The sequence below is a fragment of the Anser anser genome, assembly GCF_964211835.1.
Source record: "Anser anser genome assembly, chromosome: 1".
Taxonomy (NCBI): Eukaryota; Metazoa; Chordata; class Aves; order Anseriformes; family Anatidae; genus Anser; species Anser anser.
The window spans coordinates 299,209-319,672 of record NC_139720.1 but is presented as its reverse complement, the minus strand read 5'-3'; the positions used below and the strand labels follow the sequence as shown (position 1 = coordinate 319,672).

General features: G+C 47.2%; 1 protein-coding gene across 11 annotated transcripts in view; it reads right to left on the bottom strand.

Moving 5' to 3' along the window:
* The window catches only part of SHANK3 (SH3 and multiple ankyrin repeat domains 3), a 389,687-nt gene that overhangs the window by 305,961 nt on the left and 63,262 nt on the right, over positions 1-20,464 (bottom strand). For all 11 annotated transcript variants that reach the window (XM_083835493.1, XM_083835500.1, XM_083835499.1 and 8 more), the window contains one exon: positions 4,286-4,394. In XM_083835493.1, coding sequence (XP_083691619.1) covers positions 4,286-4,394 — 109 coding nt within the window. The remainder of the gene's footprint in view (positions 1-4,285; positions 4,395-20,464) is intronic.

The window sequence follows — 20,464 nt, the reverse complement described above, 5'->3', positions numbered from 1 at the left end:
CAGACCAGTAAAGAAAAAAAATTAATTAACCTTTAAGTGTTGATCTCCAAGTTATATAAATTAACACTTGCACTATAAGGACAACTTCAACTTGAGAGCAAATACTGGCTGTCCCATTCAATGACCAAAAAAACATCATTTCATTTTCTAAAAAGGAAAAAATGATTGCTTTTCCATAGATAATGTTTTGCTCCAACATAGGTAAATGCTACTTTAGATTTCAACATAAGGAATAAAAATCTATGAAACATTTGTCTGCTGCCTCGTCAGCTAAAGACAACGGGGAGAGATGGAAGTCCCAACCAGCCAGGTAAATATTTGATGCTTCCTAAGGGAATCAACCAAGGGAAATTAGATTAGGAAATTTATCGTAGGAAATGTGGAGGCTTAAAATTAAAAAGAAAAAGTAAAAGGTGACTGGGAATTCTTGAAGAACAGTTTCAGGAATACTACTCCATAAATTGAAGAGGAGAACCACTGCTGCGTTCCCCATCCAGGTCAGCAGTGAAGTGATAAGAGCAGTTACAAAGACTCTAACACTAGGCCACGATGAAATAACAGTCAGTATGAATTCAAAATTAGAAAATGAAGGGCAAGAACAAGAACAAATGACATAACAGTAAAGAAAACTGCATTCGGCATGGCAAAGGACTACTGAGAGGGGTTTTGTTACTGTTGTTTAAATTAGATAATACCAAAATAATTTCCTATGCCCTGTGCAAACGTCAGCTAAGCAGATAATGAATAATTGTTAACAAATACAGAAAGTAAGATGATCAATAATTTATTTTTAATTTTGCTACCATGGAAATATTATTTTCCTTATCACTAAATAAGGATTTTTGGCACGAGCTACCTGAGCTTGAATAAATTGTTTACATCTAGTGAATGTTGTATATCATCCTCCTTAACTTATTCCTGAAGGTCTTTCTGGGCCAATAAAGTTAAATTTTAATACATTTTGAAATATTAGGACATTCAAAAAGACTGAAAAGATAGCAATGTCAGGACAGTATTCAAAAAGGAGAAGTAAGATGATCCACAAAACAACAAGCCAGAAAAATAGCACTGATCTTGGACAAACGCTCGGAAAATTCATTTGGAATTTAATTGACACAGCATTGAAGAATACCAATGTCATTAATATTGGCCAGCCAAGTTTTACAGTAAATAGGTCTTGCTACTCACACATAATTCCTTTTCTTGGTAAATTACAAGTCTGATTGATGCAGATAGCTGTATTGATGTAAGACTCATGCTCGGCTGAGTCCTACATGACATTAAAAATGAGCAGTATAAAATGTCAGCTACACATGTTTTAAATTAACTAAAACCCAGTGAAGGAGAAGCAGTCAGAGTGGTCACTGGGGAACATGGTTGCGGGTGTTGAAGAGGCTCTCCAAGGTGTTGGACTTGGCACTACCTTCATCATCTTTATCTTGATGTATATGAAAATCTCTGATCATATTTGTAGGTGACAAAGCTTGGGAGATTGCTAAGAGCAATCAGGGCTGGGCAATTCGAAAACCAGAAACAAAAGCCATGGCAACCCTGCAGGATCCATCTTAGCCTGGGGTGAACACACTGCTTGGGGGAGGAAATGTGCTGCCCTGTCTGGCTGCGCCCTGTGGTCACAGCTTTGCAAAATCCTCCTGTGCAGGGGGCAGAGCTGCAGCTGGCAGCCATGGGAGGAGCAACGTGCTCCCACCTTGCTCTGCCCTTCAGCCAGCCAGGCTGCACAGGGAAGTCAATGGGAGCAAAACCAGCCTCACCAAAACAAAGCTTCCAAACGAGGAACTGCTTCATGGTTTCACCATGCTTCAGGTGACACAGGTCAAATAACCCCTGCAGGGAGTGACGCAGAGGTCTATCGCAGAGACGTGCAGCTGCCAGGGTCCTCCCCAATGAGGCCACTGCTACCGCAGCCACAGGAGACCAGAGAGCAAGGACCCACAGGGAAAACGGCACCTGCCCGTGATGAATGGTGCAGACAGACAGCAGGCTGTCTGGTGCCTGCCTTCTTAAAAACCTCCTAGAAATGGAGCAGTGACAGGTAAACCTCAAAAGTGACAGGAAAACTGGAAAAAATACCTTCAATGGAAGGCTAAAGGAGTTTGGCCTCTTTAATTAGGAAAGGGAAGATTGAATGTTGACTTGATTACCATGTGCAAATACCTTCATGTGAAGACCAGGTTCTAAAGTGCTCTTTAATCTAGAAGATAAAGTATAACGACAGCTGGAAGCTGAAGCATACAAATTTAAATGAGGTACGAATTTTAAACAGTGAGGGTGATTAACCAAATAACTAAAGAACAGCACAGATCCTCTATTCCCTGAATCAAGATTGATGACTTTCTGGAAAATATGTTTAAGCTTTGCTTAGTGAACTCACACACACACAAGGTGACGAGGATCCAATGAAATGCAGGAGGTCAGGTCGGATGGTATAGTAGCTCCATCTGGTCTTAAATTCCCGCTACCCATGAATACTGAACAGCAGTTTTATGTCATTCTGTCACGTTCACAAAACAGATTGTAAAGCAAGCAGTAATAAAGTTGTTTTGCACAAGACTTAGGGCTCAAAATAAGGTGTCCAAGACTCCCTGTGCTCCAACACTATTTTCACATCTCATAAAATCCAGTTTTGCCTTCAGTTCTGAACTGGAACCAAATAACTATTTGGATCAGGTGGTTTGTTGTCTTGTTTTCCTTCCTCCCACTCTGTATTTAAGTCTGTGCAGCATGCAAGAGTCTGTTCCTATAAACCTCCACCCTTTTGTGAAATAACATCAGATCCAAAACTTTCCCAGCATCCTAAACTTTACCAGCCCCACTGGATGGGGCTTTGAGCAATCTGATCTACTGAAATGTATCCCTGCCCATGGCAGGGAGTAGGAACTGAATGATCTTTAAAGTCCCTTCCAACCCAAACCATTCTATGATTCTATGATCTCCTCAAGCACACTGCACTCTGCAATATATTTCAGAAAGCTGAATCGGCTTTAGAAGAGCGTAGGACTTTCTTTTTAAAGAAACATCACTCAAAATGCTTGAAAGGTCTTGGGCTAAAATGAAAGTGAAATAGAGCTGAGCTGTTTGGGCATGCTCCAGAGCAAACAGCAATCATGCTTGTATGCTACTAACAGTTTATTTTTCATATAAGCAGTTGTTCACCAGGGCACTCCAGCAAGATCAGACAGAGCGGCTACACCAGCAAATTACACGACACAAACATTACTGCGCGCCGTCTGAATGCTTCTTGCCAGAGTTTGGCTAAACCAACTTTCACCTTCCCATTTGAAGAGCTGGCAGAGGCCAAGAGCCATTCTCGAGGGGCAGTTTGGGTGCAGCCCTGTTGTCTGAGAAGATAAGAGAGGTTAACAGAGTGCATGACAGCAGACTGTGCCAGCTGATCTTGGTGTGGAACAACAGTCTGGACACACTAGAACTCCTACTACAGAGGGAGCCAGAATTTCAGAAACAACCTGAAAAGCCATCGAACTGAACTGGAAACACAAAAAATTAATCATCAGATTGGAGTCTGCTCATGGGTTGGAAATGTGCCCGTAATTCACACAAAGAAGTTCAACTCTATGCTAAATACCAATAAAGTGCATTACTTTAAAACAGAAACAGTAAAAACAGTAGCTCCTCTCTCAGAACAAGACCATGAGAATCCTCCCTCATGATCCTGTCCATAAGGAAAATGTATGGGATTGTGATTCTCATTCTTCATTCCCAGGAGCCTGCAGACAACCCGACAGCCTGTGCTCCAAAGGCCTGACCACTCTGAGGTGCATAAAAAATAAAAATAAAAAAATGAGGCACCCAGAAGCCAAGATTTTATTTTCTTGACCTCCAAAACATTTCTTAAACCTTCTGACAGCTTCATGAAGAGATTTTGTGTTCACCCAACATGCCAGTCACAGAGAAAGCTTTGTCCTCCCCAGAATCCGACTCTGAAAGATGCACAGCTCCACAGCTGTTTCATTTTATGTCATATTCCCAGACTATTCATCTTTCCCTCCGCACACACACTCTCTGCCAAGCACCTTCTGTAACTTCATGTTCCCAAGACCTCCAAGACCCAAGTGTCATAACAGGACACGCTATTAAGAAATCCAGCTTATATACCTCTCTTCCAAACCTTACATTTCAGACAAATTATCATTTGCTATGCCTCTTCAAGAACAACCACTCCCCCAAATTCCCACTGCATCCCCTGGACACTTTTTCCCCCAACCCTGCCCTGCCATCATCCCCTGTCTGGAGAGGCCAATCTCACCTCCAGTATCCGGGTCATGGAAGTTGGGGTCCAGTCCCTTCTCCAGCAGTCTGCAGACCTTCTCCGCATTTAGCATTTGCACGTACTCCATGAACTTCTTCAGATTTGCCTGCAGCCGTGACACCCCAGGAAAACATACAATACATAGTGTTAACACACCGATGGGAAGAAAAAAGCCACCAGAGGAATATCCTCATTCAGGAGACCCAAGGCAACCAGCAAGGATAATGGTGCAGCACCCACTAGAAGCCAGGGCACTTATTCATTCCCAGGTCCCTGAGACTATACGCCCTACAAGGCAAATACCCTCTTCGAGGGTATGCCACAAGTCCACGTGGAATGTGGTCCTTCCTACCCACTCTTCAAGACTGGGGATTGCTGGACCATCCCAAGGAAGCCACCCTCTGCCCACACCACAACGCTCTGCTAATGCACGCTTTCTGTTCACAAACACCACGAGGGCAGGCGCACGTTGTACATGCCTGTGACACAGACACATCACCAGACATCTATCAAGGCATTTGTCAACCATGCAGCACGGTGCTGGCTATGGAAGGTGCAGTGCCAGCCACCCACTAAGCAGCACCAGTGATGGCACAGCACACTTGGGCTTTGTCTGTGTCCTCACTGCAGTGTCACATCTTCTCTTGTAAATCATTTTGAGGCTGTATCATCTGTCTGCCCGTTGAACTTGAAACACTCAAGAAAGATCAAGCTACTCAAACACCGACTATAATTGTACAGTGTAATGGGTATGGCTGTTGCACTCCCTGCTGTGAAATTCTGTTTTATTCTTGGTGTAATTTTCTGTCTTTGGCCAGAGACAATCTTGTTCTCTTGAGGGGACTGAATGCTCAAAAGACTCCTTTAAGTCTGCCTGGCTGTTTGTAGGTTACTGTTTTTTTCCTCTTTTTTTCTCTTTTGGATAGCTATACTTGATGAATATATTCTTTTATTAAATTTCTAGACTCTAGAAATTGCAGCTCTGCCAGGCAGGCAGACAGCACTTGGACAGACTACAACGTGAAAATACTCATTTCCAGTCCAGTTTTTCAGATCTTTGATTGCAGGTTGGTCTTTGTTTGTTTGTTTTTGTTTTTCTTTTAGCTGATTTTAATTAAGCCTTGCAGCAGCCAGTTTTAGGAAAGGAAGTCTAGAAAGTGTCTGACGTTCCAAAAATTGTGTCCAAGCAGCTGAGGGAAGACTTTGGGAAATGCTTTAGCCAACCAGCCAACCTGCAATCAAGAATCAAGCAATAGCTGTAGCTCCTGTGAAACACCGCACTGCTGGCCGAACGCTTCTGAGCAGAGTAGATTTTCCACACAGTGAAAAAACTCAAGATTCAACATTTTCCTTTAATTTGACACAGAAGAATGATATCTTTTATGAAACAAAATGAATTCCAAAGTATTTCACTTCAAATTTCATTTTGAAGTTTTTTAGCTGAAAAAAAAAAACTGAAAATACTAAGCACAATGCAGAAACATTTATGATTCTTTTCAACGACTTTCTAAACAAAATTTCATTATGCATTATCTTGTGTAATATTTTGCTCCTGCCAAAGTTTAATTTTCTAAGGGGAAAAGTTAATACTTTTAGAAGCAATTCTACAGAGGACATTGCAAATCCCCAAACTTGGGACCTGTAAAGTTCACCTGTGCTCTATCTCTGGCATGCTGAGGAGACCATGTTAAGAAGTCAGACAGAAAGTATCACCAAGCTGAGACTATCAAAAGATGAGGCAAATTAATGCTGGGCTGTTTACCTGGTTAACCAAATTCTCTCTGTATGTAGTTAGTGTGCAAAGCTAAACATTTTTTGCACGTTTTCTAAGGTTGGCACCACAGACCCATGCCATAAAACAAGCCAGATCACATACGTAAATTTCTTGTCATTTTAGTGCACCACCCCCTGCAACATTAACGCCATCTCATCAGAGATTATTAGCTCAGGCAAAACCTTGCAGCGATGCAGCCCCACAGCACCCATACCAGTACTCAAGCGGCTCACTCCATCTGTCCACAGCGACACCCAGACATGGGCAGGGGTGTCAGTGCCACAGCCATGCATGAGATGAGGCACAGAGCCACAAGCACACATCTGAGTTACAAGGTTGGCTTCCCGTACTGCACTGCTCTCCTGGGGCACAAGGGCAGGAGTAGGTATTACCCAGAGATGTCCAATATCACAGCTGATCCTCTGCTCCCCATACTAATCACTTCACACACCCCAGATGCTCCCTCATGTTCCTCAGAGCCTCTCTAGCCTGGATGGGGTCACCAGGACAGACCCAGCACCATAGCAGGACAGTGCACATGAGTGAGGGAAACTGCTCAAATTGTAAAAAAGAGTTGGTCACCCGAAGCGGAAGGAGCTGGAAATGTGCACCCTTGGCATAACTGATTCCCACAGCACAAACGGGCATGTGCAACTGGCATCAACTGCAGCAGTGCACAAGTGCTGCCCTTCTGATGGCAAGACACCTCCCTGACCCTTGCTACTCGGTGTTGCTTCTCCCCCAGATTCCTTCCTGTTTCATGAGTAACTAAAAGAAAAATCTTTCTCCTGTTTCAGTATTCCATCAGCACAAGTGCAGTAACACTGGAGGAACTCGCAGCCACCTGCCAGCAACAGCACAGACTGAAAACTCCGCGACCACCTCCAGGATGTGATCCCAAAATGCCTATTCTCAACTATCACCCAATTGTGCAGATTGAACCCTGGTCTTTCAACTCCTGTTTGTCCATATGTCCCTTCTCCTTCCAACAGCCATTTAGCAGATAATGCTAACCTAACCCAACAGATGATGCTCCATGCATGGTGAGCCCCAGTACCCAAGAACAGGACTGACAGTCCCAGCAAGATCCTTGCCAACAGAGCTGATTCCATGTCAATGATGAGCCCATGCCCACCCCCGTGGTGCCAGTACCCTCTGCCCATGCACATCCCTTAACCTGCAGCCTCCCCAGGTCCTCTAGGAACAGGAAAGTTTCTTCTGTGAGCTCTCTGCTCAGGCAGACAATGCACCTCTGTGCATGCGACAGTGACTTCTTACAGTTGCACATTTAGGTTGTTACCAAACATCCCAGGTACTAAACTGAACTGCTCTTCAGGTTCTACTACTGACTGTTGTTTACAACCCAGAAGTACATCCTATCCAGACCATCTACATCCATCAGCAGTGTGCTAGTGTATACTTCTACTATTGCAGGTGCTCAGGAAGGTAAAACATATTTTGACACTGGGAAGATGATGCACTATGTCAACTTTTAATGATAGATTTTATATTTAGCAAGATACTGAAGATAAAAGTGCATGAGTAAAAGGAGAATGCAGAAAGAGGCACCTTCACCTCTGGGATGTGCATTCTCCCACTACAGGTGCTTGTTAATCATCAAGGTCCTGTGCACCACACAGGCGCTAATGGGTGACCACATGGAATTTCCGTTTGGGGGAAATCCACTACTATCCTGTCCTTCCAAATGAAGAACAAAGAATGTTCATCTACACAAGATCTCAGATCAAATCTACAGCAAAGCTTCAAAAATAATCTGTCAAGTCCATAGACTTTACCTGTTAAATAATAAATAGAAAAATATTTTCTTCCATTAGTTTATAACTGCTTAGCAGCATGCTCCAGATGTGCATCTTGGTGCCCAAGCTAAGAGTTCACTGCAGTTCACAAACTTAAAAATACAAGGAGAGGACAGAACATAATGTAGCGGCTTCTGATCATCCCTTGCCCAGTTTTGTTCCTCCACTTTCGGTCCTAGACCCTGGAGAACAAGGGTAATACCTAAGAAAACTGAACACAGATAATGAAAAAGACCATTTACTGAGGCATAATTATAGATGTTACAAGAATCACATGTCTAATCACAGGATTAGATGACAGCCTCGCTCCACTTACAAATCTGAAATAAAATATAACGAGGAAACAGACTAATAAAAAGAAAACCGAGATGGCATCTCTGATTGAGTTTACAGCATGACCTTACTGGAAGATGTGTTTGTACAACCAAAGCAGTGAACTGTGTCAGCAGATGGGACAAGCAGACAGGAGCAGGGTCACCTTGCACCATTTCACTGCCAAAAGACAGCAGGTTTGGAACTGCGTGCTTGAGCAGCAAAGCAGCAACCAGAGGGACCCATGTAATTTTGTTACAGGCATGAGGAGCAGCAGTATTCACAAGCGTAGCTGCCCAGAGCTTCATATTACTACACAGTTTTCAGTTTCTTATTCTTCACCAATGGAGAGGTACATAATTAAATCAATTGAGCTGTTTTCCAGAATAAAGTTAGAGAAAGACACTGTTTCACTGGAGTTAAAATTTTGCAATGACCACAGAGAGACCACTGTTTCGAAGCACACATACTTGGGAGGCACTCAGCTACTTCCCAGAGAGCTCTCCAGCACTCTGCCAATAGCCAGATCTGAGAAATAACAGAAATCGGATTATGGAAAGGAACAGGATATTACAAATTAAGATGTTTTGGTCAGTGCATACTTCAAACCGTTGCATCAAGATCCAGGCGCTCTTGTCCTTGGCAGCCTCTCACATACCTGGCCATTGCAGACTAATGCCTCCAACACCAGAATGCCATGTGGGACTCCATGCTCATCCTGGCTGGCTCCAGGATCCCTGGGCAGAGCCTGCAGGACGGTCCCGGAGCCTCTCAAGCAGCCCCAGCTCAGAGGGGGATGCGGGCCCTTGACAGCAGGCAGACATCTGCCCACAGTCTGCGGGGCAGTCTCAGCTTCTTTTGGCGCAGTGGCCCATCCCCAGCAGCGCAGCTGAATGATTCAGCCAGCGTTTGAACCGACACCACACCAGGAACACAGCACAGGGCTGATCGGAGTTTAACAGCTTGAACTGAAATCAGACCCAGGTGGCTCCTGGGAGCCACTCTGCGCCCACTTGCCACCGCAGTCACTCGTGGCAGCCCTAGGCACCACGACACACGCAGCAGTGCCAAACTAACAGCAACTTCATCCTGGCTTTAATGTCTTTGTTTCAGTAAGAATTCGGTTACGCTAAGGGTATCTCTCTTTGCAAAAATACAGCTGTTAAAACCTGTGTTTGCCATGTGACAGCTTATGCTAAGTCCATACTTCCAAGTATTTAGAAAACTGTATTGATTAAATGGCCCTTCCTCCAATAGTCATGAATTCAAGCATGCTTTTTCTGAATCATTTGAAACCAGAAGCAAAACATACTTGGCTTTGTAAATCAACTCAAAAACTATAAATATGTCACAGCCATATCCCATGCTGGGCACATTATAACCACTTTTCAAAGAAGCAAATGCTGGTATTTACATTTTTCCATGTTGTTTTTTCAGCTTATGGTGCATAGAAAAGCTTTCCTATCAGATTGTTTTTCATTTCAATTTAGCTAGAAACATAGATACTTTCTTTATAATTTGGACTGATTCACTCAAAGCCGAAAGGAGATTTGAGAGCTGGGAGAGTAAGGAGGCTTGCTTTCCTCCCCCAGTTTATGAATAAAATCCTGTCGGGAAAGGAATGAGATCTCATTATTCTAAGAACTTGAGGATTTGGGGCCAGGTTTTGAAAAGTATTAAGGTGACTAGACATGAAGAGAGAGAGCAAATGTCAGACTCCCACAGAAATCAAGGGGAGCTAAGCAGATGCCTAAATCGCTTAGGCAATTTTGAAATCTCACCAGATACTTACTTATTTTCTGTCACTTAAATACCTTTGAGAATTTGTAATGAGAAACACTAATACAAACCAAATCTCCCTTTGTTTAAAAGATCAGTCAGCTTTAAATACAAAAGATATGTACTGATAAATTTACTTTTCTTCTTCTGTGTCCAGTACGTTCCAGGAACATTTATCAAAGTGATAAAGGCACTATTTAAAATGTTATTCTGCTTTAATTTTAATTGAATTTCAGCTTCTGCCCAAACACAGTTGGATACAAATCAAAATAATAATATAAAAAAAAAAATCAGAAACCAGTAAAGGCATCACATCCAATTCCCTATACGCAAAAATTAAAACATAAACGTATTTATACAAAGATATCTAACTGCTTAAATAAACACTCATAGTGTATCTTCCCACGAGCAAAAGTACCATATTTAGTGTGAAGATTGTGGTGATTTTCAAATCAGTGTGTTTGAATGGCTATACTAAGAGGCATGAAGGAAACCTTCCTTGGGGAGAAAAAAAGCAAGACACAACAAGAACTTATGCAAATAAAATTAAACTAGCGTATGGCTGCCCCTCGCTGATTTAATGGGCATTTTGTGTCTCTATTTCACAGAATTACAGAATTTTAGGGATTGGAAGGGACCTTGAAAGATCATCTAGTCCAATCCCCCTGCCAGAGCAGGAACACCTAGATCAGGTCACACAGGAACGCGTCCAGGCAGGTTTTGAATTTCTCCAGAGACGGAGACTCCACAACCTCTGGGAAGCCTGTTCCCGTGTTCCCTCACCCTCACTGTGGTTGGACTAGGTGATCTTGGAGGTCTCTCCCAACCTAGATGATTCTGTGATTCTGTGATTCATATTTAAGTGGAACCTCCTATCTTCCAGCTTGTACCCGTTGCCCCTTGTCTTACCATCAGATGTCCAATAGATTTCCCAATGTCTTGGCACGGGCCAGCAGCAGGTGAGAGCAGGGGTTGGACACAAGGGGCTGAGGCAGGTAGGACCCTCCCATCCCAGCACTGGGGCCATTGTGGTCTCTACCAAAACTCTGCTGTGGAGCTTAGCTCACCGCCCCCAGCATCTCCTGCAGGCTGTCCATGAACCCTGCCCTCATTCTGGAAAAGGAGGAGCCCAGTTAGAGGAGACAGGAGCCAAACCTGGCTCTGCCCTTATCCCACCATTGGGAAGCCACTGGGGCTTCTGCTCAAACCTCTGCCACCTCTCCCTTGTGCTTCAGCTCGATTTTCACATCATTACCCAAAACACCCTATGTCAGTAGATGACTGTTGAGCAAGTCTGAGGCGTGTTCACAAAAGCAAGCCTGAGGTTAAGATCAGGAAAGTTCCTGGGGAAGGGACACAGTCCCAGTCATCCTGCTGGGACATTGTGTTCAGCCCATTATCCCTCATTAGCACAAAACCACAAGAAAAATCAACACCCTCCAGAAAATAAAAGCTCATTGAGAGGAAGCTGGTGCAAGGGAACAAGTCTTTCTCTCTTGAATAGAAATGAAAGAAAATAAATGAGATATTCTTCTTGCAGAGAAATTATTCTAACTGTCACTCACTATTCAGCCCAGGCTGGGCACACAGGAAGCCAAGTGCTCAGCCGCACCGCAAGAGTGGAGACAAAACATCCCCTTAACGCCAAGGGCATGCTGATGTTTCCAGCAATTTTAGTATCAAAAAAAGCCTAACCTTTCCTCAGGGCCTGGTTTGCTCCAAACAGCAGCTAAAATTAAGACAAACCATCCACATTTCAGAGCGTGGCAGATGACGCGGGGTCACAGTCACCAGAAGAAGCTGGTCCTCCCTTGCACCAGCCATTTTACAAGTTCTCACCGAGGCAATCAGACAGCAGCAAACAGACATCATTGATTCCCACAGAAACATCAGATAATCAATTTCACTGCACACAACAAGAATCTTTAAACATCACCTCCGAGGTTGGCTCAGTGCTTCTCCAAACCCTTTTGAAGCACTCCCAGCATGAATGGGACCAACAGCTTGCAGAGGGTTGCTCTGGCCCAAGGTCCAAGCTGTGGCAGGGGCAAGCACTCAGCAGAGGACTGGGGGCAGCACCTGCTGTCCCACAGGACACACACCTCCATGAGGGATGCTGCAGGTGTGCTGCTCCGAGTGCTGCTGAGGCAGCACGGACTCCAGCCTGCACCAGGTGATACTCAGCTAATGTTACCAGCCAGGCAGAAGGCACAGTGCACATGGTGCCCCAGGAGTTCACAGTATCACAGTACCACAGTATCACAGATTTCTAGGTTGGAAGAGACCTCAAGATCATCAAGTCCAACCTCCGACCTAACACTAAGTACTCCACTAAACCATATCGCTAAGCTCTACATCTAAACGTCTTTTAAAGACCTCCAGGGATGGTGACTCAACCACTTCCCTGGGCAGCCCATTCCAATGCTTAATAACCCTTTCGGTAAAGAAGTACTTCCTAACATCCAACCTAAAACTCCCCTGTCGCAACTTTCGCCCATTCCCCCTCGTCCTGTCACCAGGCACGTAGGAGAACAGACCAACCCCCACCTCTCTACAGCCTCCTTTAAGGTAACTGTAGAGAGCGATGAGGTCGCCCCTGAGCCTCCTCTTCTCCAGGCTGAACAAGCCCAGCTCCCTCAGCCGCTCCTCGTAAGACTTGTTCTCCAGACCCCTCACCAGCTTGGTCGCCCTTCTCTGGACTCGCTCGAGCACCTCCATGTCCTTTCTGTAGCGAGGGGCCCAAAACTGAACACAGTACTCGAGGTGCGGCCTCACCAGAGCCGAGTACAGGGGCACAATCACTTCCCTAGACCTGCTGGCCACACTGCTTCTTATGCAAGCCAGGATGCTGTTGGCCTTCTTGGCCACCTGAGCACACTGCTGGCTCATATTCAGCCGACTATCAACCAATACTCCCAGGTCCTTCTCGGCCAGGCAGCTTTCCAGCCACTCATCTCCCAGCCTGTAGCTCTGCTTGGGGTTGTTGCGCCCCAGGTGCAGGACCCGGCACTTGGCCTTGTTGAACTTCATACAGTTGACCTCAGCCCATTGCTCCAGCCTATCCAGATCCTCATGCAGAGCCTTCCTGCCCTCGAGCAGATAGACACACGCACTTAGCTTGGTGTCATCTGCAAACTTACTGAGGGTGCACTGGACGCCCTCATCCAGATCATCGATAAAGATATTAAAGAGGACCGGCCCCAGTACCGAGCCCTGGGGGACTCCACTAATAACCGGCCTCCAACCAGATTTGACTCCATTCACCACAACTCTCTGGGCCCGGCCATCCAGCCAGTTTCTAACCCAGCGAAGTGTACGCCAGTCCAAGCCCCGAGCAGCCAGTTTCTTGAGGAGAATGTTGTGGGGAACTGTGTCAAAAGCCTTACTGAGGTCAAGGTAAACCACATCCACAGCCTTTCCCTCATCCACCAAGCGCGTCACTTGGTCATAGAAGGAGATCAGGTTCGTCAAGCAGGACCTGCCTTTCATAAACCCATGCTGACTGGGCCTGATCGCCTGCTTGCCCTGCAAGTGCCGCGTGCTAGTGCTGAGTTAGTGCTGTTTTACAGCACCTGCACAGTTGCTTGTCTATTCATGGCAAGTCCTTTCACTGTCCAGCACTTACTGCTGACATTAACGAGTTCCTTTGGCTCTCTAATTGGATTTTCAGGGATATGACAACATTTTAAATAGGAGTGCAAACAGGCTAGCACCATGATACCATAACCTCAATGGAAGCTCCCAGGCTGGTATGCACATGGCTGCTCTACCAGCTACCAAAATGCTGACAGCCCATCTTCTCCTGGAGAATACCACACAGGACAATACACTGATACTCCCTAAAAAGGGCTTAAAGAAGGCAGCTGTGCATGCCACACCAGACTTGGTCACTCCTATACCAAATGCCAGTGGCCCAGCTCTTCCCGAGGTCCTTCACAGCCTGCCCCGGCTGCCTGCCCCCATGCCTCCTCCCAGCATCGCCATGGCCATGGTGGTTGCTCCAATCTCCCAGGTTCATGTGGGGCTAAGACACCCCCCACATCCCACTGCTCCCTGGAGCTGTGCCACCATCCCCTCCACATCACTATGGCCCTGCTCATGCACCAGCACCTAGAGAAAAGCTCGTGGCAGTCACCTGTGGAGCTGCTGCTGGTGTCGGCTGCCAAGCTGATGCTCCCTCACTGCTCCTTCCCCCAGCTGCCTACATACACCCTGTCCCATGCCCATGCCTGGGCTGGCTGTCTTCTCTACCCATGCCTGGGCTGGCTGTCTTCTCTAATTGTACAATTTGTAGCACATGAAGATCACTGCCTACAGCTAATGCTTCCTATCTACACTGATGTCAGTCATACTGCTAATAATTGCTTTAAATGTGTTGCTTCTTTCCCATTCAAGGTGGTAATACCCCATGTCTTTTGGTAACGCAATGTCCTTTGTGGACATTTTGGTAAATGCCAAGATTTTTCTGCACAGATTTTTCATTTGTAAACATGAACATTTCATTTGTAAACATGAACACAGCTCGAGATCTGCGTTCGGTCGCAGGGCCACGATCTCGTTGCGATCACAGAGACGTGGTGGGACAGCTCGCGTGACTGGAACGCTGCCATGGAGGGCTACGTCCTCTTTAGGAAAGACAGGCTGGGGAAGCGAGGGGGTGAGGTTGCCCTTTATGTGAGGGAGCAATTAGTGTGTACCCAGCTCCACCTGAGGGAGGGTGAAGGACAAGTGGAGAGCTTGTGGGTGAGAATTAAGGGGTAGGCTGCTATGGGAGACACGGTTGTGGGGGTGTACTACAGGTCACCAGATCAGGAGAACGTGGTCGATGAGGCCTTCTACAAACAGCTGGTAGTAGCCTCACGATCACGGGCGTTGGTTCTCATGGGGGACTTCAATTACACAGACATCTGTTGGGCAAGCAACTCAGCCAGGCACGAGCAGTCCAAACGGTTCCTGCAATGCGTTGAAGACAATTTTCTGACTTAGGTGGTGGAGGAGCCGACAAGGCAGGGGGTGCTTCTGTACCTTGTCCTTACGAACAGGGATGGGCTTGTTAGGGATGTGAAGGTTGGGGGCAGCTTGGGATGCAGCGACCACGAAATGGTGGAGTTCAAGATGGAACTTGGTGGAAGAAGTAAGGCTAAAAGCAGGATTGCTGCCCTGGACTTTCGAAGAGCCAACTTCGACCTCTTCCGGGACCTGCTTGGAAGTATCTCCTGGGCTAGGTTGCTAGAAGGCAAGAGTGCTTGTGAGAGCTGGGCTACATTTAAACAGCACTTCTTCCAAGCTCAGGATCGGTGCATCACTAGGAGTAGGAAATCGGGGAAGGGGGGCTTGAAACCTATGTGGATGAGCAAGGAGCTAATCGATAAGATCAAAAGGAAGAGGAAGGTCTATGAAATGTGGAAAAAGGGCCTGTCCTCTTGGGAAGAGTATAGAAGTGTTGTCAGGGCCTGCAGGGACGCGACAAGGAAGGCTAAAGCCCACCTAGAGATGAGGCTTGCAAAAGAGATAAAAGATAATAAGAAGGTTTTTTTTAAGTATGTAAACAGTAAAAGGAAGACTAGGGATAATGTAGGTCCCCTGCTGAACGAGGGGGGTGTCCTGGTAACGGGAGATGCCGAGAAGGCAGAGATACTGAATGCTTTCTTTGCTTCAGTCTTTGCTTCAGGAACTCCCCCCTGGCGCTCCTCGACCCTGGTGGGAGGAGAAAGGGGCTGGGAAATGGAGGGCTCCCCCGTGGTTGACCCAAGGGTAGTTGGGGAGCACCTGAGTGGGCTCAACGCACACAAATCCATGGGTCCCAATGGGATGCATCCACGTGTGCTAAGGGAGTTGGCAGAGGTGATCGCCGAACCGCTCTCTATCATCTTTGAAAGGTCCTGGAGAACAGGAGAGGTGCCTGAAGACTGGAGGATAGCCAATGTCACTCCGGTCTTCAAGAAGGGCAAGAAGGAGGATCCAGGAAACTACAGGCCAGTCAGTCTCACCTCTGTCCCTGAAAAGGTGTTGAACAGCTTGTTCTGGATGCCATCTCCAACCAATTGGAAGAGAAGAATGTTATGAGGAGCAGTCAGCATGGATTCACCAAGGGGAAGTCGTGCTCGACCAACCTCATTGCCTTCTATGATGGCATCACCAGCTGGGTAGATGGGGGGAGAGCAGTGGATGTCATCTACCTTGACTTTAGCAAGGCTTTCGATACTGTCTCCCATGACATCCTGATAGCAAAGCTGAGAAAGTGTGGGATAGAGGAGTGGACAGTTAGGTGGGTTGAGAACTGGCTGACTGGCCGAGCTCTGAGGGTGGTGATCGGCGGCGCAGAGTCCAGCTGGAGACCTGTGACTAGCGGCGTTCCCCAGGGGTCGGTGCTGGGTCCAGTCTTGTTCAACATCTTCATCGACGACCTTGATGAGGGAATAGTGTCTGCCCTCAGCAAGTACGCCGATGACACGAAGCTGGGAGGAGTGGCTGACACACCAGAAGGCTGTGCCGCCATTCAGCGAGACCTGGACAGGCTGGAGAGATGGGCAGGAAGAAACCAGATGAGGTTTAATAAGAGCAAGTGTAGAGTCCTGCACCTGGGAAGGAACAACCGGACGTATCAGTACAGGCTGGGGGACGACCTACTGGAGAGGAGCTCTGTGGAGAAGGACCTGGGGGTCCTGGTGGACGACAGGTTGACCATGAGCCAGCAGTGTGCCCTCATGGCCAAGAGGGTCAATGGGATCCTGGCATGCATTAAAAGGAGCATGGCCAGCAGGTCAAGGGAGGTGATCCTCCCCCTCTACTCCGCCCTGGCCAGGCCTCACCTGGAGTACTGTGTCCAGTTCTGGGCTCCCCGGTACAAAAAAGACAGGGAACTCCTGGAAAGAGTCCAGCGGAGGGCCACAAAGATGATATCGGGCCTGGAGCATCTCCCCTTTGAGGAAAGGCTGAGAGACCTGGGCCTGTTCAGCCTGGAGAAGAGAAGACTGAGAGGGGATCTTATCAATGTGTATAAATACCTGAGGTGTGGGAGACAGTGGGATTTGGCCAACCTCTTCTCAGTGGTTTGTGGGGATAGGACAAGGGGCAATGGCCACAAGATAGAGCACAGAAAGTTCCGCACCAACATGCAAAAGAACTTCTTCACGGTGAGGGTGACAGAGCACTGGAACAGGCTGCCCAGGGAGGTTGTGGGATCTCCTTCTCTGGAGATATTCAAGGCCCGTCTGGACGCCTACCTGGGCAGCCTGCTCTAAGAAGCCTGCTTTGGCAGGGGGGTTGGACCCGATGATCTTTCGAGGTCCCTTCCAACCCCTTCAATTCTGTGATTCTGTGATGTTGGGACTGTCCTTTTATCACATGCATTTTTTTGCGCTCCCATTCAAAGTTGTCTACTGCAATTCAGTGAGGAAAAAAAATCTATTATAAGTGTCACTGCCTTCAGATCCCAAAAGGTATAAGAAATTAAAGCTGACTGACTGATTTTACCAAGTTACCTTGTTATTGCTGCAAGTCCAAGAAATCAGCTTCCCCACTTCTTAGAACAAGTCGCCTGCCATGCAAAAGGAGTTGCTTTTTTTTAAAGTGTCAGTTAAGACTCATACATCAAGAGCATTTAAAGTTTCAAGTAGGATATCCTGTTACCTACAATGAGACTCTAAACTCTGAATGTTTTTGTACTTTACTCTCATTCAGATGAGCCTGTTAGCCACAGGTCTCAAGATTTCACATATACCACAGCCTGAGGCACAGTCCCACCATCCCATCAGACCTAAATCTAATTCCTCACAGCACTTTAAATTACTGCATCTGAGGGAAGACAAAAAAAAAAAAAAAAACCATACAAACAAAAAAACCCAATCCCACCAGTAAATCACTACCCAAGAGATTAGGCCTCACTACAAATAATATGGAAACAATTCCATCCTCATGCTTCAAGACACATGCATGGTCTGCACCATTCCACACAGAGATCGGTGCTATGCATCTGCTTTCCCAGCAGAATGCATCAGCCCCTAGGAGCACTGAAAGCAGAAGAGACACCCACAACAGCCCACTCATATCCATAAGAGTAACTTGTACACGCCTACAGTTGTGGACGGGTCAACCACTCCAAGCTGGCCCAACAAAACCTCCTTGCTACAGGGATGATCCCCCACCCCAGCCCTGCCTCGCTGCCAGCCCCCTGAGCATCCCTGCATAGGGTCAGTGTCATAGCACTGGATTGACCAGTCTCGCCGGCAGCACCTGGCACAGAAGAAGCAGCAGGCAGTACCATGCTCTTCACTCTAGGTGTGGGGTCCCCAGCAGCTTGCCAGATTTCTCTCCGCTCAGTCAGCCACCTCCCTAAAGAGGAGCCCATGTCCCCCCTTGCTTTATGCCTCTCTCATCCTCCAGCCACCCGCAGGGAGGCTTGCACAGGCTCTCCGCTCTCGCCCTCTCCCAGCAATCAGTGCCGAGCTGCACCATGCAGTTAGTCACGCTGCTGCTGTTGGCTGTCAGCACCATCATTGCCCCAGTGAGCAGCTGGCACAAGCATGTCTCCTGCTCACCCACCCCCTGCACCGCAGCCCTACAGGAGCAGCCCCAGGGCAGCACCAGGGCTCCTCTGCCATCCCCATGAGCTTCACGGCCCACGGTGCCCGTGGGCTCCTGGAAAATGCCAGCCAAGGGAAACATGCATCAGCACCCTCTTGATGGAAATAAAAGGGGAGCACAGATGTAAGATTTCATTTGGATGCCATATTTTAGCGGCAAAAGACAGCTTAAAAAGCATAGAAACAACATGAAGGAGATTTGTTATTTTAAGCAGACATTAAAGCAGAGAGGTTACGTGAATATTTAATAAAGCTTATTTATGGCTACTATACAGTCTTAGGGGATGTCCTCAGATGCTGCCGTTTAGGTCTCCCTGCCACAGGCATCTGCAGCCCTCCCTCTAGGAAATGCAGTCTCCCACTGGCAAAGCTCAGAAGTGATTCATGTTTCCTGGCGCCAGGGAGATGCTGAGAGCTTTCCAGATTTGCTGCCTGGATATTCTTATGCCACTAGACAGAAACCTCATGACTTTAATCTTCGTGAGTCAAATTCAAACTCTAGTAGCGTTTTGTTTCTCATTTCTGCAGCTCTGCTAAAGGAAGACAGAGGACCTGTTTCTTCCCATGAGGAAGATTTTAACCTTTACGGTAGGTCAAGTCCTTTGGGAGAAAGTTTTGTTCCCTCTGTGTTATGCCTGTAGCTCCACCGTACTCAGCTCTTGCTGCTGTACATGTTAACTGAAAACTTGCAACCCTCTTCTGCCTCTCTTACAGAGCACGTGTGAGCAGGAGCAAGGCACCAGCCTGCAGACCTGCAGCAGGAGCAACGCACAGCAGCCCTATGCAAAGGGGCTGAGCAGGCTGCTGGGAAGGCTGAGGAGGAAGCAGAGAGCTCAGGCACACAGCCAGCATTGCTGAGACCTGGTCACCTCCTCTGTGTTTCCTGGAACAGCTGGCTTTCAGAGGAAAGCGGCTAAGCACTACAGCTGACAGTCTGGCAACTGTGCACATCGAGTCAGAGGGCAAAACAAAAATAGTCAGGAAGCCAGCCATACCTCACAGTGGAGCTGTAGCTCTGTACAGCCACAAGGGACCCAGCAGGGAGCCCTGGGGATCTCACCCTGTCCTCCATCCTCCTTAAACAAGAACTCTAAAGCCTCCTTGCACTTTCCTTCGTGCACAGGCCACACCCAGGATCTCTTCCATGGCATTGCTCCCTGCCCTGAGCCCCACTTCTCTGTGAACTCTCCCAGAAAACAGGCAAAGTTTGACGGTCACTGAGGGTGTCCCCACACCACACAGCTATGCAAATGCTGCCAAGCATGTTAGAGCCACTGGGCTGCGTGAGGGCCAGCTGTGCTGCTGGAGCCCACCTCTCTCCTCCTGCCTGTGGTTTCCCATCTGCCACTGGTCCTGGCCTCCAGGGAACCAACACAGTCCCCACAGGCCATGGGCAGTCTCAAGGTACAATTATTAATGGCAACAGAAATCCTTTGATGGTCCCAGACCTCTCCACAGTTACTGTTTTAGGTACTTAGACAAGAAATGACATCATGGAACCACTGCAGCTTTCTGGTAAAGTGCAATGCAACAGAACATCCAGCTACCGTCTGCTCAGGGCCCAGTGACCATCAGCATCCCTGACTCTGCAGCACCTGCAGGTGGTACTGGGTTGGGGGTCTCTGTCCACAGAGCCTGGAGAGCTGGGGGTTCGGGGGGGAGGGAAGGGGCACTTTCCCTCCCAGAAAACACTTAAGCATGCAAAAAGCACCATCCTTACTGCACTCACTGTCCTTCAAACATCTGGAAGACCCAATCAATTCCTGCACTGCTAATTTTTACACATTCCTCGATCACTGCCCACAACCCCTGGATGCAGTAGACCAAGAACACTCTCCACACAAGGATTGAACCATGCGTGGGTTAAAGCTGGGGACAAGGCAATGGCCTGCATGCAAGGCGAAGGCGT